Raw genomic sequence first — 24,409 nt, 5'->3', positions numbered from 1 at the left:
TTCGTAAATAAACTTCCATCCCGGTTCAGCGGGATCCCGCCGTTAGCGAAACCCGCGTAGCCGGTCGTCCTGGTTCTGGAACAACGGTTTGTCTGATTTTTTGTTTACATGCTCGTGCCAACCTGACCGAGCGACCGGTCTAACATCGCGCCTAAGATATGAGAAAGTGATGCGGGTAGATAAGGTGCGCAGTGAAGAAACCCGCTGGATTTTAAACGGTTTATTTAACGTAAGTACGGGCACCGCGCCTGCTAAAGCGAATGAATTTTATAACCGGCGTAAATGCGCAGATCTGGGGACATTTCGCTGCCTGATTTCGTAACCGCCGGAGAGAACAGCGCTAATTCGCGTTGTCCCGCAGGTGTATCGTCAAATGCAAATGTGATAAACACCGCCGCGCTATCAATAACGCTTGTCGGATCCTAACCGAACAGTTCATTTTTACAAAACCGCTCGACCGGATTTCAACAATCTAAAATGCTTGAAAATTTGGCGCATGAAAGGCGAATAAGCAACGTTTTTGAGCATAACCCGCGTTTTAAACCCGTAAAACAGCATAAAACGGAACGAAATTTTAATTGATGGTTTTAATAAAATTTTGAGGGTATATTTATACATGTTTTGAGAATAATACCGCAAATTTTGAAATAAAATATTAAATATAACAAAACCAAACCAAAATCCCGCTAAAACCAAACGACATTCTGCAAATCAATGAACCCCGGGCGAAACGTAAAATCAAAATTAACAAAATGTCGGGCATGTTGAATAAAAGTTAAATTTTCCGTAATTTCGTCGCTTTTTACCCCGGCCAAATTTTAATCACCACCAAAACTGGAGGGGTCATTGTATAGAGAAATCACGAGAGAGGAGATGCATAAAAAATTTGATAGCGATCGGATCATTTTGTCCCCGAGTAATCACCCAGCAAATTCGAAAAATGCTGCTTGAGAAAACGCTTTAAAGATAAATGCAACCAGCTCGAGCCGGATACCTCTTAAATGGGCTGCTACCCCAAACCATTCCAGATATCGATTTAAAATTTTAGTATGTTACTTAATGAGAACATGTAAATATCCGATTTGAAAATTTCTACCAGGTGTTCCTTAAACGCGTAAACAGCAAAACCACAAACATTTTTATTATTCGTTTTTAATAAAATTGCCGTATTTATGAGACTTCAAACCACGCAAAAAAAATTGGGCGATATTGTTATTGATGGTTTTTAATTAAACGGCGCCCTATTTGAAACGATTTCTAAATGATCTAAAATGCTTGAAATTATTTTTCTATAGCAAAACAGCAACGTTTGAGTTAAATTCCGGCGCTTATAACGCATAAAACAGCATAAAAACGACAAAATCATTTATTTATTTTTACAAAATTGCTTTATTCGGAAACGGATTTCTAAACGCGGATTTAAAATGCTGCATAATTATATTACAAGCAAACGTTAACGTTTTGAGCTTAAATTCCGCGCTTTAACGCAAAACAGCATAATAACGGACGAAATTTTTTTCGGTTTGCCTTTTGCCAAAACCCGTTTCGGCGCGAAACGATTTCCCAAACAATCGCAAATTAAGGTAAATTATTATTATAGAGCAAGACGTTAAACGTTTAGAGTTTAAACCCGCGCTTTAACCGCAAACGCTAAAACCGCCCGAAATTTTATTGATGGTTTTACCAAAATTCGCGCCGATGGAAACAAATTTAAACGACCTTAAATGCTTGAAAATTATTATTATAGTAAAATCAAACGGTTTAGTTTTAAATGGCGTTTTTAACGCGAAAATATATAAAATGGACGAATTTTTATTGCTGATTTTTTAATATTATTCACCTATTTTGAATGATTTCAAACGATCAAAACGTTTGGTGATATTTTTATTATAGCAAACAGCAAATACTTTGAGTTTAACGCACAAACAGCATTAAACCATCAAAATCATTTTTATATTGGTTTTTGAAACAAAATTGCTACTTATTCCAAACGGGACTAAACAATGAAACGTTTGAAAATTATTATTATGCAGCAAAACAAAACTCATTAAGCGTAAATCTCGTTTTAACCGGAAAACAAGTAAGGTGAAACGACAAAATTTTTTATTGTTGGTCTTTTAACAAAATTAAGTTTCCTTATTTAACCGATTTCAAACCATTTAGCCGCTTTGTACCTATTATACAGCAAACAAATACTTATGAGTTTAAATCTGCGCTTTAACGCAAACAAAGTATAAAACGGACAAAAAATTTTTATTTTAGCTTTTATATTGTAAATTGCTTCTATTAGAAATGATTTCAACGATTTAAAATGCTTGAAAACATATTACGCGTCGTTATTTGTACCTTAAATCTGCATGAACGCGAAAACAGCATATAAAACCGACCGAAATTCCGTTGCTGTTCCTTTTAATAAAGCAAATCCATTCAAACCATTTCAACGATCTAAAATGCCCGGTACCATTATTATACCCCGCAAACAGTACGTTTGAGCTTAAATTCCACGTTTAACGCGAAACAACCATAAAATATTCGAAATTTTCGCTTGTTGGTTTTAATCAAATTCGCTTTATTTAACCGGATTTAAACTAATTCAAAATGCTCAAAATTATTATTATAGCAAACCAGTCCCGTTTTGAGCTTAAACCGCGTGAACGCAAAACAGCATAAATAATGGGGTGAAATTTATTGCTGGTATTTTTAATAAAATTGGTTCCCATTTGATCCATTTCAAATGATCAAAATGCCTGGAAAAAATTACTTATTATAAGGAAACAGCAAACGTTTTAGGCTTAAATCAGCGTTTTTAAACGCGAAACAGCATAAAACCGGACGAAATTTTTTATTAAGCTGCTTTTTATTATTATCGCTTCTATCGGTCCAGATTTCAAACGGATCTAAAATGCTTTGAAAATAATTATTTTGCCAACAAACAGCAACGTTTTGAGCTTATCTGCGTTTAACGCGTAAACGCCAAAACCGATCGTGAATTTTTTATGATTCGTTTTAATAATATTGCTCAATTTGAACCGGATTTCATCGATCTAAATGCTTGAAAATGATTATTTTAGCAAGACGTTACAACGTTTTGAGTTTTAATCATGCTTTGAACGCCGCAAAACGGTTACAAACCGACCCGAAATTTTGACGACCTGTTTTATTAATATTGCTTCGCCTGGAACGGATTTTCAAACGGGACTCCAAAACGCTTGAAAATTTTACTATTTATAGCCAAACAACGCTTTTGAGTGTTGCTAAATAGCCGGATTAAAACCGATTAAAATCTGAAAAATGACGTTAATTATAGCAGAATCCTCACTGTTTTAGCTTCTAAACCCGCGCGTTTTAACGTCATAAAAAACGGACAAATTTTTATCCTTATTTGAATGGATTTCAAACGATATAAAACGCTTGGATCAAATTATTAATTTATATTAGGCAGAAACGAACACGTTTGATGAATTCATGTTTGCAGCGTAAGTAAGTTCTGCGCCAAAATTAACAAAACCGTATTGTTGATGGAATAAAACGTTTCGTATTTCTAAAAAATAGCATTGGTTAAAATTATAATGTGATTTTGCCCTGAGGTTACTCAAAACTGATTGTTTTGTGTATTAGGTGGTGTTTCGCGTAAGTGCTGCGTTAAGGCGCAAGTACGCGTGCTGTGGGTATGCGGCGTGAGAGTTGCTCGTTGAGTAATTTGCATTTCGTGCTTCTGTGCGTTTGAATGTGTTCTTTAATATTAAATATTTGTCGGTTAAATGATTTTTGGGCTATCGTTAGTGTATTTTCTATGGCTGTGTTTGGGGTTGTGGATGGTATTACATTTATGTGTTTTTATCTTTATCTTTTGTATTTTTATTTCCGCGGTTATGTTACGCGTATATTGCAGCGTCGACCGGGTTATTTTATAAGGCGCCGCCGTTTTCGTGTAAGGCGTTTGTGCTCTTAAAGCCGTGTGTTTGCAGTTTGTTGATGTTATTACTTTGTTTTTATATGCTGATATTGTAGTTTTTGAATATTTTTGTCTATGTAATGGAATGTGTGGAATTTAGTGGCTGTGTTTGTATTGTTTATGGTGTGTTTGTGTTGTAATTTGTTATGGATTTAAAAAATGCCATGCGACGTGATTCAAACACCTCAAAGTAGGCGCTGCTGCTACACACTGCATGACACTTATAACCTTACAGTTTAAGTGTGTGAACAAATTTCGATGATTGAAAATACAAAAATTGAAATATAAAAACCGTAACGTGGAACTAGAGCGGAAGTAGAAAAAGATTGACCGCTCGCTACCCTCGCTCCCAATAAGTTCTCGTCTATAATGCCCTCGTTTAGCCACTTCTTACTTAATATACTATTTTCTACTTCCACCTATAAAGCGCCAGTTTTTCCACGGTTTATAGACACAAAAAGTGATACTTTATATACAGACGGCCAAGCCGTACATAATATTTATTATGTACTTGTATTATGCACGGGACGGAGCAGCCGCCTGCGCATTTGCCTACGGAGCAGCACCAGGCGGTGTAGCAATGCGTATACTTTTCTTCAATTCTTCTCTTTTAAACTCTATTCATTTTTATATTTATTGCTACATTTCTTTTGTGTTTGTCAAATTACTTTTATGTGTTTACTATCGGAAAGACAAAAGGCTTAAATAATAAATATAAGCATTCGGGCAGCAGTTCCTTGACCCCGACTTAATCCGTATTTTCCATTAATACGTATTTTCCAAACTCGGACCTTTCCAGGTATCCACTAACCTTCTGGTCCGTCTTTCACCCTCATAAACCAATTAAATCTCAACTAATACTGTCCTAGCAAACCATGTGACATGACCGATTATCTTTCCTTAAATATCGCAACTTTGAAATCTAAGAACAGTTCCTACTTATCTTCTCACAACTCGTCACGCTGCCCGAGATGAATCTATTCATTAAAATATTTGTGTCTTGTGTTTCTGTGAACTAACATTGCCCCCACGATTCGCGCACGAAAGCGGTATGAAATGCCATGTGACGTCAATCAAACACGTCAAAGCAAGCGCTGCTACTGTTCGTATTGAAGGGGCACGATATAAATATATTGAACACTCGGATGAGTTTAAAATAGAACGCTTATTATTACTTGTTTTTAATTATAATTTGACAAATGTCTTATACTACTTGACTAATCTAGTCGAGTTGCTAATAATAAGTGACGCTGCTTTGCAACGCGCGCCATAAGTAGTCGCGAAGAACGCTGACTCCAGAACTTAGAAGATAAGGCGAGATCCGCATAATATAATTCCTCCCCCGTTAACTAAGGACGTCCACGTGTTTTTGAGGTTTGGCGATAACAATGTTTTTGCGTTCCTTCCTATCATTTACAATGCTCTTAATTATTATAAACGCTAATACAATTATTAATACAATCATTAATACAGTAGTAATAGTAAAATGCGTAACATGAACAACGGGATTGATTTCAAGTTCTTTTTCATCAAGTACTCTGCCATCTCGAATTAGCTCTTTTGCATCTTCCAAATGCTTATTTCCTAAGTTAATTACGTAATTACTATTGATATCCAAATCGTCGATTTTTGTTAATTTTATTTTGTAGATGATATTCGAACTTTCAAATGTTTTCCCGTGCACTAGGATTTTACAATTTACTGCGATCAGTGCATTTTTCTTAATAATGAATTTTTCAATTTTTATATTACCTTCTTCCAGAACGATTTTATCAAAACTTGATACGGGAACTTGATTGTTGCTTAATTCTATTGCCGTTTTGAAATTGTTTTTCATTAACGCAAAAGTCCACTGTTCTGGATTTTCTAGTAAGCATTTGTCACTTTTGGGTTTTTCAACACACAACACTTTAGTCTCAATTTCGTTGCACGATTCGTAGGTCCACATTTCTTCTGTTGCTCCAATGAGGTGGTACTTCGATGGTGGCACAAGTACTTATCGGACTACCCTCGTACTTGCATGTCATCGTTAGGGATCGGATAAATTTGTTGGTATAGGTAAGTATTTTCTTTGACACTAGGGATACACAAACTACATATAATTGTTTCTTTAATTGAGATTATTTTTAATTTGGAAAATTCGAGCAATTTAAAAGGGTGAGTCCGATCCAACTTCAATAATTCGTTTGGCTTGTGTGCTAATGCTAGATGATTTGTAATATTTAATAAATCAGACGTTGATATTAATTCTAAATTGAAGATATCGTTAAAAACGAGACTTATTGTTTGTTCGATTGACTTTAGGGTTTCCAGAACTTGTAGGCTTAGATAAATTTCATATTGTAAAAGAGAGTGCAATTCATACTCGGTTTGAAGATTTTGAAGTGCTGCGAAAAAGTTATTAATATTGCTTTCGATTATGTCCAAATTTTTAGCGTATTTGTCAGTCAGATAGTTGGCGAAAGATGTAAATTTGTCAATACGTTTAATTATCACATTTTGATTATTGAAAAGTGCGTCAAGATTTTTGTTAATTTCTCGTAGATCTTCATCATCTAAATTTCCGGTAATGAACTTAATTTCCGTTCCAACTACGTTTGCAAGTCCACTTTTATTTCTTTGGTGTAAATTGAATTTTGTTAAAGTATCCTCGATCTGTTGGCAGTTTTATATTAACATAAAAATAAAACTTATGGTATCTTCGTAAAATTTTGGCTTTTCCATGATCTTCTAATAGCCAAGCATTTGTTTTAATCGGTTCATTAACAGGATCATCAAAGTCCTGCAACGTAAAATATTTCTTATGTCTTTTAATTTTCTTTTGGTTTATGTTTGTTGGTTTATTAGAGTTCTCACAAATCCCTTCAACTTTATTATTATTATTACTGATTCGCGTAACATTCAGTTTTTTAGAAACAGGACCGGCTTTTCTTATTTTTTGTCGTCTGATATACTCCTCTAGTTCAATTGTTGGTATATTGTTTTTATTTCGTGCATTTTGTTCATGTTTGGTCTTTGTTTTCTTTTCTAATTGTTGGTGATATAACAACTCATAGAAAAGTAATATTTCGTCTTTTCTCCTGTTATTATAATCTTGATATAAAGTTTTATCAAATTTAAGTTGGTGAGCATTACGATTGTCATAAGAACCATATAAAAGTGAAAATGGTGTGAATCCTGTTGATGAGTGAATTGTTTGATTGTACATTGTTATTATAGAAATCATTAAATCTTGAGAGGTGACATTTTTATTTTTGAGCTTTGCAATTCTGATTTTTTCAAGAATTGTGTTTTTAAATTCTTTTCCTTCGTCGCAAACAATTCTGCTAGGGTAATGGTGATGCGAAAAGTAATGTCTTAATTTGTCGAGTATGGTTATTGCTGTTAAATCTGAAACATAATAAGCTTGTGCGTATTTTGAGAAAATGTATATTATGGTAAGGAATTTGCTTTTGTCAAATGAGAATGTGTCAATGTGAATGACTTCGAATGGTTTTTTAGTTAGCATCGGACCTAACATTGGAATTTTGGAAGGTTTTCTTTCGTATTTGGCTTGAAGGCATAACTCACATGTATTGATTATCTTATTTACTGTCTCAGCCATTTTTGGCAGTAAACTTCTTTCTTCAGGTGGTTTACGGTTTCGGTCGTATCATTACGATTTTGCATGTGGTATTCCTCTACGATTTTGTGTTGATCACTAGTGTTTGTAATCTCTTGACAAATCATGTTTGATTTAACAATTTTGAGTTCGTCATTATTGATTTCTTGGCAGGCTTGTATAAATAGAATTTCTAGCTTTTTTATCTTTAAAATAAATTCCGTAAAGTGTATTTGGAATTAAATATTGCTGTATAAATCTTTCAAAACCTTCTTCTTGTTGTCCTGCTCTTACCGTTACGTACAAATTTTGTTTGTCAAATGTGATAATTTTTCACTGAATTCGTCAGCTCTATCGATAATAATACGATTCATGAAACAATTTACAGATTTTTCACTGATGGGCATTGTGAAAATTGGATGTTCTGCTGAAGTATAAGCTCTTTCACCCGATGAAATTACGAGAATTCGACCTAGTTCTTCAGCGATTAACTCCTGGTTTTCATTTTTGTCAAAATTTGGTAAAATTGATAGATTATCATTATCGTCTAAATTATTTGCTTTAATTTCATTTGTTTTGATTTCGACTCGTAAAAGAGCATCTGCGACAAAATTTTCTTTTCCCTTTTTATAATTAACCTCGTAATTTAATTCTTCTAATTTAAGTCGCCATTTAGTCAAACGTGAATTTGGATCTTTGATTGAAAATAGCCATACTAAAGGTTTGTGATCTGTCTCAATCACGAAACGTCGTCCAAAAATATAAGGTCTAAAATGTTTTGTACACACGACAATAGCCAATAGTTCGCGTTCGATAGTTGAATAATTTCGTTCGGCAGAATTTAATGTTCTGGAATAGTAAGCAATTGGTTTGTTATCTTGTGATATTACACCTCCTAGCGCTGTATTTGAGGCGTCGGTAGTTAAACAAAAAGTTTTGTTAAAGTCCGGATAGGTAAGTATTGGTGCGTTACTTAACAAATCTTTACATTATTGAAAAGCTTGAAGATACTCATCATCGTCAATTTGTATTTTTGAATTTTTCTGACACTTTGTAAATGGTTGAACTATTCCTGCAAAATTTTGAATAAACCGACGATAATATCTCGTCAGTCAGAGAAATTACTTAATTTCTTTGACTGTTTTTGGTATTGGGTAATTTTGAATAGCGTGAATTTTTGAAGGATTTGGTTTGATACCTTCTGGTGTTATGGTATGACCTAAAAATTGAACTTATTTTCTTAAAAATTTGCATTTATCTATTTGTAATTTTAAATTGAATTCACGAAATTTTTCAAAAATAAGGCGTACGTGAACTAAATGTTCATGCAAGGATTTTGAGAAGACGACGATGTCGTCCATGTAAATAAAACAGAATTTATATAAGTATTCTCTAAAAATGTTTTCCATAGCTCTTTGAAATGTACTTGGAGTGATTTTTAACCCGAACGGCATGCGCAAAAATTCAAAATGATCGTTGTTTACGCAAAAGTTCGAACCGGACTTCGACTTTTATTTCTATTCATGGTCATTAACCAATTTAGATTCTTGTCTTTTTTTATAAATTTTAACAATTGTATGCTTTATGCGTTATATAAAAGGAATAAAAAGGAAAACGTCGACTTACAGCAAGATCTGCGCCATTAACATGTCGGAGACGATGACGATGTCTGGACGAAATTGATTTGGATAAGTCGGTTCTCAAAGGTGTGCTGGTCGTTCTGTGGAAGGTGCGATGTGGCCAACGGTCCTTTCTCGCAGGGGTAGATGCCCTCGTTTTAGTAAAGTATATGTCTTCGAAACTGAGACACTCTGGTGTAGGTCGTTAGTTACCTCTCTTATTTTTCCTAGAATTTTGAACATGAAAAAATTTATTCTTTTCTAACTAATCTTCCAAAACCATTGCTAAATTCCTAAGAACAGTAGATCTGACCGTATCATTCAAAACAAACAATTCCATAGGTAAACTAATTAAAAATTGTAAAGACAAAGTAGATCCCAAAACAGATTTCAGTGTGATATTTATTCTCATATGGTGATAACTATATTAAAGAGCAATTAAATCCTCTTCGTGGTTTTCAAAGACTAGCATTGTTTAAGGAATGCCCGACAAAAAATTATTTTCTGAGTGGCGCTGCAGTGCTCCGAAACTTCTTAATAAATAGTTTTGAATCAATTAAAAAAAAAATTGGCTGTCGAAATTTTATTGAATTTCTCAAATTTATTTGCAATTTATATTAGGTTTTAGAACTCGAGGATTCATTACACTAAGTATCCACTTGACACGTTATATAACACAAAATGGTTATATTAACAATATTTGCAGGAACAATGAAATTGGTCCTTTAAAATTGTACGGGTTACTAAACTAGGGCTTGCCGCTGCAGTCAAGTCAAAGTTAATCGCATCGTGGCTTTGGTGATGCGTTTTACATGCCCGTACGGATGCGTCGCAATGCGCGGAATTGCACGGAATGGCATTAAACGTGTACAGTTACGTTGGCAGCCTGGCTCGGCAGTCAATATACGGTTATTCCCGGCCGGCGCGCACGTCGAATAGATGGAACTCTTTGCACGCCATTAAAGTTCCATAATTCTTCGCGAGGACGCGCCGCGGGACCTGCAAACTTGCTAACTCGCGACAACACCCGTAAATCCACAATGACAAAAATCCGCACATCTACGAAAAAAAACGCAAGTGTTTTATTTCTAAAAGACGCATATCCGGATTATGTCATTAACGCACAACACGCGATTCGATCAACCTGTTACGTTAATCGCAGATAACAGCGTGGTGAGAGTGATGCGCACTGGATGCGCATACATTCGCTAAAATAAAGCGAGTGAAATTCGTATTAATTTGAGCATTACGTCGACTCACCTTCGCCTTCGCCTGCTTTATCGCCTAGAAAAAAAAACGCTAACCATAAAACAAAGCAAAAGCATTGTCTGCTGCTTTGCATGTAACGCTTTGGTAAATTCATGGGCGTGCTACGCATTGTTCCAAACATAAACACAGGCATGGCATGCGTCGTGTTACACTATTAAATTAGCTCGAAACTGAACATAAAAAAATAAAAGTTATCAAGCAATAAGTGATTGCAACATGATATTTTGTACCTATGTTGTTTGCCTTGCTCGAGTTTAAAACCTCGATAATTGTAGTGTTATATGGCGCTGAAAGTTTCGCGAAGTTCAACCACTTCTGTTTAGTGCTGGTAAGTTTAAGGAGTCACTTTTCGAGGGCAGGAGAAACGGCAAAACATACAAATTAATTACTCCGAGGTTGGCGCATCTGCATCTGTTTCTGTTCAGTGGGGACAGACATGCGAACGCGTTGACATACTCGTCGTGGCGGTGAATAGCTGGTACCCGTGTCTGACGTGCGTAAAACGGTAAACGGTAAAAATGTGAACGTAGTACGCGAACAGCAACGCAAGAAACCGAGCCAACAGCATCGACTTCAGACGCTTCGGACTCGCTAATCGCCTTAAAAGTTCACGTGCAGTCCGATGCACAACGGCACTCTGTGTGACCGCGCAAATTTATCGCCAACGAACGCCATTTACGAACCTATAAGCCTAAACTTGTAATTGCCAATTGATAATGTTGCCTGTTAACAGCTCTAACAACCTCAACCATTTACAGTTCTTAAAAAAATTATTCACCTATCTTCGATGTCATAAGTTTTCATAAGTAAATAGGTAGGTAATACATGATCTAAGGGAAGTAAGAAATCGTGTATTTGTAGTTAGAACGGTCTTACTGAAAAATTAATTTCACATTTACAAATGTACAAAAAAAGTGTTATATCGATGTTTATTGTCGTACCCTATGATAAAATTACATAACCAAAGTAGTCTATTTTTTTTCCTTTTATTTAAACGCTCTTGTAAACAGTTTCTACTTAACATAATTTTATTTATCTTTCTCACAATCTTCTAAGTTTACATTTAAACGGATAATTCTACAGTTGCGGAATATCGTTTAGATAAAATGACACTGGTGAGCATGGTAGGTACTACTTATGATGAGTTGAAAATTACTTGAAATAGCCATAGAATAATACTGAATGAAAAGTTTACAAAACCAGGTGGTAAGCAATTCAGAGATAGATACAACATTAATATGCAGCCTGAATTTGTTAACAATAACCCTACCGTTATGGGGGATGACTGGAACGTTTTATTAAAATGTAGTATCGGAAATGGGTATAGGCCAATACCAACGTCTAATATTAAGTATACTTTGTAACATAAAGCATAGTTTTAAAGATGTACCGAGTGCGAGGGACGACAGTTGTAAAATTGTAAAATATGAGAGCAGAGAAGTGGGAAGACTGGTGCGAGGCCTGAGGGTCACTTTTCTGACCGAAGGGCAGGCAGAATAATTTTGGCGTACGACTAGTGAAGACGTGTTTTGTGATTTCTTTAAATATTTTGTATCAATTAAATAAATTGGTTTAGCTTACTCCCTGTTTTTTACACTGGTATTAAATCCGATCTTACATAAATTTGATTAATTTTGGTAGAAGGATATTTTTGATCATGGAAATGCCTGTAGGCTACTTGTCACAAAAATATGACTTACAGGGTGGAAAATAAGAGCTGCAGGTATCTATACCTATATAATCGTAGTTATATAATTTAAACCGGTAATATTATTGATCAAGCCGACCCATAATAGATCCAAAAAACAAGAAAGGGAGTTTCTCCCGATCAAGTTTTTGTGTCACTGTTTTATATATGTATCTGAGCTATCTAAGCATAAAATTATTTCCCCTCAGCTAAAAGTATTTCCAAGCAGTGGAGAATCTAAGATACGTTATTAGTCATATAATGTGTGAATGAATCACAATTATTATTCAACGTATTTAAAAATTTAATTCATCAACGACACGCTGTGATATCAATGAGCTTACGGTTAACCATTGGTAGCAATGAAGATGGAGATTTCTGTGACTCGAATTCAAAGCATAATCTTACTTATTATTATTGATGTTTATTACTGGCAGTGTCAATGCGTCGGTCAACATTCAATGGTACTATACTAACGCGCAATGCCGTCGGGATAATATGAAAATGAGTGAGCATGTCTGAATCGACGATGGTAATATATTGATATTAGCATGATAACCTGGACGAAATCAAGCAAGACAGCGCATCGGCCCTAGATAGACGAAGAAGATGGAAAATCTAAAGTTTCCGTTTATGCTTTATGCAGATGTGAGGTGGCTGGCAGCCGTTTGATATTGCCATTGTGGCACTCGGCCGACCGGCGCGATTCGACATTAATCTCGCGATTATTTATCGCCATTAGGTGAACATGTGTGCATGCGCGCCCAACAGATGTTTATTACATCCATGCGCGACCAACCTGGGTGTTGCATTGACCTAGAAATAATCACAATGTGACGCGGCGTAATTCGCGAACGAAATTTGTTAATTACTGATTGGTGCGCGTTGATGAAAAGCCAAAATTATGTAGTAGCACTTCCTTGCACGGCTTAATAAGTGATTCAAGCTGTGATGGTCTTTAAAAGTGGGACGATTGAAAAGTGATGAATCAGTAGTCGTGCAGAATTGACACAAATCGCACACAAAAGCCACACACACACACACACACACACACACAAACTCATACTCTACACTTATATGCTTTAACTTTAAATAAATTCAGTACGCAAGAAATATTGTGAAGAATATAGTCGCCTGATAACAAATACATCGTCCGGTAGAAATGGCAGTTCATTGTGTTTGGCGCTTTGTGCGTTTCTATGAATATCTTGCTTTTGCACTCTAGTTGAAGCAATTGCATCGGTGATTACGCACTGCTCGCAGACATTTTAAAAACGCATGCCATCGAGCAACAAAAGTTATTGGAGCATAAGGAATTGTATATGCGAGCAACTACAAATTGTTTTTGTTGAATTTGTAACCGACTTGTGAAGCGCCGCGCGGTGAAATTGCGGATAGAAATGTTGTTTATAAGGAAGAAAAGAAAAAGTTAATAACGATGTTGGTTGATTCCACCTGCAAATCCGTTGACCACATGACTCGCACGCCGCAAATACGAATCGAATTTGCATCGATGAATGTTTGTTTCTGCTCATTTAAATAGGTATAATTTTATTCAAATCTGCATCCGAATTAGAAGTAGAAGACAGCCTCTGAGAAAACCTGAAAGATACCAAACCGAAACGTTTATAATGTGAAATGTAAGCAATTATACACACTCGTGATGTGGTGTGGTGTGTGTGGTGGGTTACCTAGTTATTACTCATTACCGAACAAATTGGTGAACGGAAAAGTATCCTAAAAATCACGACGGCGCACTAAAAACGATTTCAGATGGAAAAAGCGACTAAAATAGAAACGTGTAACTAGGAAAGGAGAAATAGTGTGTGATTTCACACAAGCAACTGTCAAAACTTCATATTCGCATATCGCTCAACCGGCAGTTGGCCGGCGTATGCTGGAGTTAAAGGTGAAATGCATTAGTCAGCGCGCCGGCTAAATGGAAGACAATAAACCGTAAATGGTTAATTGTAAATGTTAATCAACGTAAAAAGCATTTCCGACGCTCTTAACAATAATACTGAATGTAACAATCGCTTGTACATTTCGTATGTGGTTTGTTCATACTCATGCTCTTATGTGGGCTTAGTGTGGCACAGATACCAACAATTCCATTGGCTTACTTTGTCAAAGAACGAACTATTTTGATTTACAAGCAATCACTTTTTCTACTGCAGTAATAAATTAGAAATTTCAGAAATCAAAGAAGTTTTCATACTACTTCTACGCATACACTTAACAGTAAAATTTTGACACATAGGGTGCTATTTGTTTACGCATAATGATGATTTGTGCAGTAAACACACCTTCTCTTTTTTTACTACATGATTATGTTATGCTTCACTTTTAGTTACAATAGACACGATGTAAAATGATACAACCACAACGGGTACTAAACAAACCAATTAAAACCACACTTCCATTCTCTAATCCTTAATTATAATCATAGTAACATTCATTACTTTTTAAGTGTTCGAATAAAAGTTGCATTCAACTTTAGTTTAGTTACCCTAGGTGTACTTTTATTAGAATTATATTGTAAGTCCGAACAGGTGTTAATGAGTACATTTATAATAATGAAAAAGTGTATCACAATATGCACTCAATCAGCCAAACATTAAAAGAATTTTTAGCAAGGGTAGAGAATCTGAGTACTTACATGTATTAATAGGATGAGATCTTTGCTATTTAGTCTACTTTATATGCGCATTCATAAATAATCTGCTATAAAAATGACAAAGTAGAGTATGTTTGGTCATATAAAAACTATTTTGAAATCTACAGTTGTTTTTAATCTTGCGCTGTGTTGATTAAAAATATATATAGGAAAGAAAAACATAATAACAATCCACGTGGAAAATTCCCATAAAAAATATTGTCATAAAATTGTAGCGTGTAAATTAAATATGCCGAGACCTAGCTGCATTTGTGAATGCACTTGCAGAACGTCACACTAAGTGCTTTTAGTTGTTGTTTCATCTGGCTGCTGATGCGCTTTAAAAATTAATTTCGCTTAATAAGCACTTCTCGCTGGAAAAACGAAGAAAGAAAGGAAGTTAAAATGATACACATGCGCATGTACGTGTAGAGTATTACCTCGCAGACTCTTGAGTGACTATTTTCGATAAGTATCAGAATATTCTGAATGGTAAAAACGCTGCATTTGCATTAGCTCTGGAATAGAGAATAAAATTATTTCAGTCATCTAATGTTACCGGCGTTGGAAAATCTACTTTCTTTTTGTTTTGCTGTTTTGCACATGGCACAGGCCAGTTTTAACAGTCGTCACCACGACTTTTTTCTCATAGTTGCTGAGATTTGAGAGACACTCGTGGTCGCAGGCCATACGAAAAAATGCTTTTGAAATTCCTCGCCTACTCATATCCGCAAGTTTTTAAACTTTTATTACTTATACCTACTGATTGGCAGACACGTACGTTTAGCGTATGTTCCAAGCGTAATGTAGCCATAGAACGATAGAATGAAATAAAAGAAATGATTAATGAGCGTACGATTTGGACGGAATTTTAAAACGAAGAAAACAAATTGTTTTAATTAGAACGCGCGATGGTTGTCATTTAATAATTAAATTCAAAAGCAGGCATTCGGCTTTAGACCGTCTATTAAAAAATACTTAAGTATGTGCAGTGAATGAAAACTTGAGAATTATTGTTCTAGGTTGATTTCGAAGATAACTACCTACATTAGTTTCTGTAAACATTATAGTACTTTATTCTAAACAAGATAACTTCGCAAATAATTGCCACGACTGGAAGCGTGAAGTTATCCAAACAATTATATATCTGAAATGTGTTTTTATCATTTTTAATTATTTACGCTTTTTGTTAAACGTTTATGGCATACAAAAATATACCTTTTAAACAGACCTACTCGACATGATGTTTTTACACTTACTTAATTTGTTTATAGACAGATACAAATATTGATGCAATTCCTATTATAATAAAATTATGTACTTTTACAACGTTTCTTTCCTCCTTTATGCAAATGCACTGCGCAACGAGAAACTTTGCATTGGATAATTGTAATTAAGCAATAACAATTTCAGTTAATGAACCTTTGTGCTGGCGTAATTATCGTACGCATTAATATTAGCGAGACGTCCTGCGTATGTGTGGATGTGTTTATCTGTGTGCGTATTACAATGCTCGTCTTGATTATGAAAACAAATCAATTTTGCAACATACGGTCGAATGCAAATAAAGCAAATTTAATGATGGCAATAATAATTAGCGCCAGCATGTAGTATTAATTACTTGTAATCGCGATGATTACATCGGCCGTGCGCCTGAATATTCAACTATCTATTCAGTTCGCCGCGGACTTCGACTTCCTGTTTCCTAGCACAAGCACAGCGTTTGGTTTATTGTTATGGCAATAATTTTGTTTCGTTTTGTTTCAGGTGAGTGTGCGCCACGTCGAGAGCCCATCATTCAGCTAAACCGAGCGGTAATATTTAATTGACCAGCGCGTTCCCAAGTGGCAGCAAAACAGTATATGAATGAAGTCATGAGGAAGGACTTGCTCGAAATATTGGTGGCAATTTGATTGTTATTAGTAAGCTGAGAAGGCCTAATTGTTCATTCATTTACGTTTTGTGCGGTGCAACAATGACACGTGACATGATTCTTTCATGGCCAGTTTGGCGAGCGAAAGAAGAGTGTTCGAGCGCAAACCAGGGCATATCGATAAGTCCACGGCGTGCTCCTAATACGTGCGCGCTGATGAATCAAGTCACGAATCAGGAATTACAATCGCGTCGAAATTACAAAAGAACTGCGCGTTTCGTGTGCATGCTCGCGTTTGTCCGCAAGTCCGCATCGCTCACTGTCACGAACATTATGATTACACTAATCTGAATTGTGAGCTAAACCAGACAAAGGCACAACTTCGAAAAACTCAACAACATAGAACATTAGTATCCGTTCGATCGTAAGAATAAAACAGTGAAAAGTCTTATTCGTGTCAATTACGACATAAAAAACAGGACAAAAAAGTAAAAGTTCACAATTGGCAAAAACTTTATTTTTTTTTTTTGTTGCTGCTCTTGAGAATGCCGTGAGCATGCAGATTATCGAGCTGATTGCTGGAAATAAACTCAAATTACACTGAACGAGGGAATTTCCTGAGAATAGAAGAAACGACGCACGGTAGCACAGCATTCAGCTCGCCATTTTCACAACCATCAAAAGCTGTCTGGGATGTAATTAGCAGGCGTGCATGAGACACGCGGACATACGAGTCCCGACTCATGGACGTTAATCCAATTTCGAATCATAGTGCTGAGGAGCCCCGATCGCGAGCGCGCAGAGAAAGCTTTTACTCGAAAATTATAGAGCGTGGCGTCTTGATAGACTTCGCCATACTCATAGTGCTGCGGTGTAAACCACGACAATGCGGACGGAATATTTTTTTGCGCTCAATCACCAATCGCAATTACGCGATTCCGGCAATTAATTCGCTCGAGAGCGGGCTCAAATCGTGATGAATCAAAGTTACAAAATTAAACACGTCCCACTCTTCCACCCTTTCACAATCTCAATGAACTGATTCCACTAACGCGCTAAAAATGTTGAGAAAAGGTTTAATGCTAGTTTTTCTTAAGTTAAGATACCATCACTGAGGACCAATCCAGGATGAAGAGTGGAGAAGTAAGAAGATATGCAACACTTAAAAATGTCACTAAAATTGGTCATGCATGATTTAATCAGTAAAATTTTATTGGAAATGCTATTTTTTGGCTGATTTTGAAGAGTGAGTTAAAAAGCATGGATAATACATAGTTTTTATGGTGAGTACGTAGTAGATCAGATCCTTAATTCCTTCATCCTGGAATGAAACAAGCTGCAAATTGTTTTATGTTGATTATATGCGAATTAAAACTAGGAAACGTTTGTCGTGAAGCGAATGCACTCAGGTCATTCTCTAGTGTTAAACTACCGCGTTAGATTAACAACAAATTACCAATTGTGTTTATAGCGCATTATTACTAAACACGATTGAACAATGCAACAAAAAGCCGCGCGGCGTGCATCCAGCGCATTTGTGTTAACATATTCCTGATTTACGAGCGCCGCACCGAGAAATAACTGAACAGATCGAACTGAACAGACATCGTGGAATGTGAATGTGTTGTTGTGCTTTGTAGTTGCATACAAGTTGCATCTTGCATTGCGTAATGAAATCGCGCCCGTTCGTCTTTTAATTTGCATCATTTATTTGTTTTTATTCTTTCTGCAATGGCGCACAATCGTCTTTTATCACCCGATGCAAACCGGCTCGAGCAGAAAAGCGCCGTCAACGGGCGAAACAATTCGATGGTGTCGATTGTTGCGCGCGTGTTGAAGTTGGAAGTAACTGTTTTCCATGTCATCCGCTCGCGCATGTTACGTAACTGTTTCTTCAATGGACGTGTGGCCTTTTCATCCATGGAACGAAACCAAAATTTTCATCGTGCTACGCATATGAATATGAATGGTTGTTGGTTTTTGAACGACATGAAAGTTCTGTCGTAGGCGCGGATGATGAAAAGGCCGAATCAATCACGCGGAGATTTTGTTATTCGGCGATGGGATAATTTGTTGAATTATTTTATAGACCGACATGGGCGGAGCTATTGAATTATTTACGTACCTCTAGGTGCGTTATTTACGCATCGGTGAATTATTTATGTTTCTTGTTTATTCGCAAGTGCAGTCATTTCGATGATACCGTATATTAGAACGATATGTAGGTTTGAACGTTATTCCGTTTTCTTTTTATCTTATTTACTGCGAGTCGCAAATTTGCGAGCGACAAATCATGGATGGCATGAGGGCAAGATGATGCCATTAGTCACGGCCTTGATTTAGCTCTTTCTAATAACCAATGGCGCAGGGTATTATTGTTTCGCGCTTCATTTGCGTTAGACACTAACCATGCCCATTACTGGTTGCGTAGTCCTCATTTTCATCTTGTGCCATTTTTGATATAGAATTGTGTTTTAAATAAATACATTTTCATTTCTTCGGCAAGCAGCAAATGATGAAAATAATTTATAAAATTACCGATGTTTATGAATTATTAATTACTATATTAATAGTATCGAAAATTGGTACAGCTAATATGATAATGATACGTACCTAATTTATTTCAACAATTTAGAACGGTTATGAAGAATATTTAAATGTACAATTAAAAACGTAGTTGTGATGAAATTTTAGGAAGATACTTTGATTGTACATCTTCTGGAAAATTGGGCCGTGTTAATTTCGCAATTAACCATTACGCTGTTTCACGAAACAATGTGATATACCGCCGCGAATAATATATTACAACTAGCTGTTCTGCCGAACTTCGTCCCGACTTTTCTTTCCTGATTTTTTTGCGTAATTCCTGAAAGACTTCTTTAGCTATATGTGCCACATTCATTATTATAACGCACAGTTTCTATTTCAAAATTGATAAATTCATTTTTATAAGTATTGTCACAAAATGACTATCTGCCAATTAATTTTAGGCACTTTTTTATTTTTGGAAAAAAATTGGAACTGGGACATTTCCCAGTAGACCGCATTGTAAATCTAAACCATTCTCGAACCCAACTGAACACACACCAAAAATTTCATCAAAATTGGTCCTGCCGTTTAGGAGGAGTTTAGTCACATACACACGAACAGAGGATTTATATTTCTAAAGATATCAAGAAATCAAAGTGTCAAGTCCGTCTACAATGACGTGACAAGTAAATTTTAAGTGATTATCTAGTTGTAGTTTATATTTGTACTTATTTGATTGTCATATAAGAGCACTACATAATTTGTAGTTATAAAATAGGGTAATGGAATGATATAAACGTAGTTCATATGTTTTTACGTTAACATACCATTAGCAAAGTTCACTTCGGCTATGAAAAAGGATCCTTTAGTATCCAGTGGTGACAAGAGTGAATCAACAACCGGATACTCACATTATCCATCCGGCCGGTTAACTTGAAGATACTGCTGAACAAGATCACCATGATTTTTAGTAACGCCTCTAAACCCAAATTGGTTGTTTGGGACAATGTATAAAGCGTGCGGATACCACTTTGACGCGATGACTCTAAGAAAGAACACTTGATCTGGGACAAACTCCGGATGCTTTGGTCGTAATTACAACTTCCGCAAATCCAACCTACACAATGTTTAGTTTTTTTAGCATAAAGAAAATGACAACATACTCGTATCGTCAATGAAAATTGAAATATATAATTGTTTCAAGAATTTATCATAGTGTATAAAGTTATATTTTCGTCACCAGTGGGTAAAAGTATACATATTTAGAATAACTTACTAGAAATATTACATGCGAAAAATGTTTTGACATAATATGCAGTGTACGTATGAAGTATTTCTTCATATATTTCATTTTTGTCTTGAATACTTAATTCATCTTTCAACATTATAACATGTGTGTTTATTATTGTTTCACTGTTTCTTGACATCCTAAATAATGATGCAATTTGAAGTGCCTGAGTTTTATTTCTTTCTAGAATAATAAGAACTATCTAAATGATAAAACAAACAATGTGCATGTGAGCAGTGCAAGTCAGAAGCTGGCAAGAAAAGTCTGGCTTGACTGGGATTAATTAAAATCTAATCTTAACGAGACGAGACGCAAAAACGAAGCATCATAAGTATGAAAATTGTAGATGATGCAATCGGATTTACGTCTAGCATTGTTTCGCATTGAATCGCGAGCAGGTCGCGTTCCCATTCGAGAGCACGTTATGCATCTTTATTGTAATGAATTCTTCGATCGATTTGCATTTCTATGCGCTAGCACTGTATTTCGTGACGGACATAATCTTATAGTGCATTTCCTTGTACAATGTACACTTACCTAATGAAGTTTCTCGTTTTCAGTAACCTCTTTGACACCGGAAGTGTAAACACCATGGCGCCGAATTCGGAGGAATCCAGGCGCATCGCAACATTCCAATGGGGCGAAGAAACGCTCACAAAGGTAAGCTATCAACTTGTTGAAACAATTAGACCTTTTAATGTAATTGACAATTTTTGATAGGAGAAGCAACGCGCACCGATCTACAATCCGGAAGACTATGCGTTGTCTATTAAAAAATGGGGACGCCGTCCTAATATGAATCCCAATAATGCGCCTAGTTTGTACAGCAACATCAACATTTCGGCAGACGTGGAGAAACCACAGACTGGCTCTTACCGCGACTACCGAAATCCAATGCTCACTTCTAACGGCAGCGAAATGACTCTACGCCAGTTCGGCACGGTGACCGAACTCCTGGCCAAGTTGAAGAATGATCTACGACTCGCTTATCCAAGGTAAGCAAAAAACAAAGTGGTCCTTAAAATTCACTCTTATTTTATTCAATAGAAATCTCTTTGCAATGGCGGTTGTTCATAATTGTAATATTGATACATTTGACCCATTGGATACGGCGACGCGTTAGCATACATCATAGGCTGATACTCACACTGATTTTGAGTGCAGAAGTTATCTATACTCTTCGATCTTGGTTGAGAAAGTGTCTGTGTTTTGGAATACCATGCAGTGCTGGGTACGTTTGCGAGCGACTTCTTTTGGCAAATTTTTGTTTTTTCCATATCGTTTTGAGGAAAGTGCTCAAATGGAATGTTGTCATTTTGATAATGGTTCCAAAGGTTCCTAGATCCTTCCATATTAGGAATGGGGGTATAATATCCCTTATCTTGCTGGTTGATATATGTAGCTTGTTGTTGTGGTGGATACTGATGAAGATATTTTGTGGATGAATACCCTTGCTGAGCTTGTTGATACATTTGTAGTGGGGTTTGGTACCTTGCTTGTTGAGGATACGCAGGTGGGGACCATTGGGGCGCATTGTATGCACCATTATTGTAAAATTTCGCATTTATTCTATCTCGTAAATCCCGGAGTGCAGCCTCTTCTTCCATTATATCACTTTGGGCCATTTGAAACGTGTTACTGCTAACGCTGCTTACTGGCGTTGCTGGAGTTGAATGCGAATAGGATATATTTGTTTCGATGGATTCAGATTTAACCTTAACTGGTTCTTTCTTTTGTATCTGGTATCTAAACTTATTTTCATTCTCATTATTGATTTCCGCCCAGCATTTTATTTGTCGGTCAGCGCTAGTAGGTCCCATGGTAGTATATGACGATACTGTTGTTGAAGATCCTTCACTTAGAGGTACAGATGCGATACCTTCATAGGCTTCGGTCCTAGTTTTCTGTGAGAACAATACTTCAAATGCATTTGTAAATATATTTAATCTATGATCTTTCTTCGGTGGTGGCATTGTTTGAATGGATTGTGTTTGACAAAGAATCTGACATTGACAAAATGTAGCTTTATTCTTTTTGTGCAGAGTGCATTGCAGAGCTATATCAGTTACTTGCGTGCTTTTGGTAGTCTTATGTATTTTAGCACAGCGCACCCGTACTGCCAGCTCTCCTGTAGTAGATGAACTGTCTTTATTAGAAGTGAGCAATGAATCCTGTGTGATTGCACTGGGGCTAAGATCGGATGAGTACGTGCGACTGCTTTTGACATCAGCTAAATCTTTTTGTTTACCATTATGACTATCCCGATTGGTAACCAATATCGAAGATACTTGAATCAAATTTGTTTCCAGGGATGTTGAGGAATTAACATGCAGAGGTACCTCTTCACGTGTGTTACTTTTTAAAGGAGATTTATCTGCTGTCGGCCAATATTGTATGATTTCTTTCTCTGCAATCTTCGAACTGTACGTTGATTTTGTTGGCTTGCTTTGGCTTGTCTTATTGGTCGATTTTGATAATGATTTGAAGTCGCTGGAATGCTCACTCTCCTCATGTGCATCTAGAGCGCCTAGAGCCTTATGAGTACTATGTCTGGATTCATTGATGTCTGAATTATGTTTTAATGCAATGTTGTTTCCCGTTTTGTAATGCGTTGTTAATGCCTTGCATTTTTTGCTTCTTGCCTTCATTTTCATTAAAAATTGTTGTATATCTAGTATTCAACTAATTGGGTATTTGTAGGTTTGCGCTGTTGTTCAAACAAAAGTTGGTGTATGAAGGTTTTTGGATAGGAAGGCTAGAATCAAATGCGGGTATAGCTCGCATTTCTGTTGAAGATCTTGTAATGCTTGATGTTCTCGGGGAAACATTTGCTCTCTTACTTGTTGTTTGAGTTTTGCGAATATGCTGCGATGCATGAATTGAATTGTCGCGACAACTGAGAGGTTTGATCGTGCTTGATTTGTGTCGAACTTGCGAATCTGTGATCAGTTGGTGATGGCAAGGCTTTCCTTGCTGCGTCGATAATTTATAACCGGAAGTTTTAATCAGAGATTTTCTAGGTGCTTCATCCCTGGCTTGGGGGAATATTGACAAAAAAATATTATGGGCAATTTTGGATTCACCTAAAAAGAAACCGAGAAACTCATATGAAAAAGTTCTTCGTGCAATTCGAGTTTTATGTTCTAATTTAGTTCCATTGCTGCATTGTAGGAAGCGCAGGTTATCAAAGCTTTTAGTTTCCAAAATGCCGCCTGTTTTATACGCCTTTTTACAGTCTAGTATCTGATATTGCATCATCAGTAATTTGTGTATCAACGTGATAACTGTTCTCATTGGGATTGTATTTTCTGCCCCCTTTCTTCGGGGCGAAAGTTCTTGATCCGCACGGCAACCTAACTGTGCTATTCATATTCAAATTTTCAAAGGTTTGCGGAAAACTGCATTTTGTTAAAACGCTTTTATGATTTTGATTAACAACACCGCAATTATCATTTTGGCATATCTGGTTGAATTTGGCTAAAAGATTTGTTACCCCCGCAATGGCAGACTTACGGGCGAGTTTGACGGTTTCGTCGTGGGAGATTTCTGTTCTCGAGGATAATATTAGGCTTTTTGGTTGGATTTCCTTCAGCGGCTTGATACTAGGTTCTTTATTGGGATTGAAGTGAATCACTGCGAAACCACACTCCGCAGAATTCATTTGGTTTAGATTTTGATTGTGTAAGGAGTACGAAAAACGCGTCCTCGTTAATTTTGCATCATTTTGAATGCTAATCCTAAACGCACGCGTTTTTCCAACTGCATTCTCTAACATTGGTAACTGTCACCAATGAATATACAGTTGTATCGTTTTAGAATGTTAAAAATTTGGTGGTGAAAACCAACCCGATGACCGAAAATATTATACTTGAATTTGGAAAATATAAATGTGTATGAGGTTTTCTTTATTGACGTGACAGTTAAATGGTAGC

General features: G+C 36.2%; 2 protein-coding genes across 6 annotated transcripts in view; one reads left to right on the top strand and one right to left on the bottom strand.

Moving 5' to 3' along the window:
• Positions 1-24,409, top strand: part of mwh (multiple wing hairs) — a 75,930-nt gene that overhangs the window by 47,629 nt on the left and 3,892 nt on the right. For 3 of the 5 annotated variants that reach the window (XM_065300445.1, XM_065300435.1, XM_065300462.1), the window contains 2 exons: positions 21,038-21,137; positions 21,198-21,472. In XM_065300445.1, coding sequence (XP_065156517.1) covers positions 21,038-21,137; positions 21,198-21,472 — 375 coding nt within the window. Of the gene's footprint in view, positions 1-16,554; positions 16,602-17,757; positions 17,944-21,037; positions 21,138-21,197; positions 21,473-24,409 lie in introns of all 5 variants that reach the window. The other 2 variants (XM_065300455.1, XM_065300469.1) reach the window with 2 other exon arrangements.
• Positions 21,496-24,407, bottom strand: LOC135790291 (uncharacterized). Its single transcript, XM_065300481.1, has 2 exons — positions 23,991-24,407; positions 21,496-23,560 (listed from the first exon to the last, which is right to left on the bottom strand). The coding sequence occupies exon 2, from the start codon at positions 23,129-23,131 to the stop codon at positions 21,518-21,520; it is 1,614 nt and encodes a 537-aa protein (XP_065156553.1). The 5' UTR covers positions 23,132-23,560; positions 23,991-24,407; the 3' UTR covers positions 21,496-21,517.

The sequence above is a fragment of the Atheta coriaria genome, unplaced genomic scaffold (genome assembly GCF_025399875.1).
Source record: "Atheta coriaria isolate IRGN ID8LTWV9N9 unplaced genomic scaffold, Caltech_Dcor_3.1 hic_scaffold_1_pilon, whole genome shotgun sequence".
Classification (NCBI taxonomy): domain Eukaryota; kingdom Metazoa; phylum Arthropoda; class Insecta; order Coleoptera; family Staphylinidae; genus Dalotia; species Dalotia coriaria.
The sequence above is the reverse complement of the archived record's forward strand: the minus strand, read 5'-3'. Positions and strand labels throughout refer to the sequence as shown.

Excerpts from the sequence above, each read along its gene's own strand:
- LOC135790291 (XM_065300481.1), bottom strand. The coding sequence starts at position 23,131 with ATGAAAATGAAGGCAAGAAGCAAAAAATGCAAGGCATTAACAACGCAT.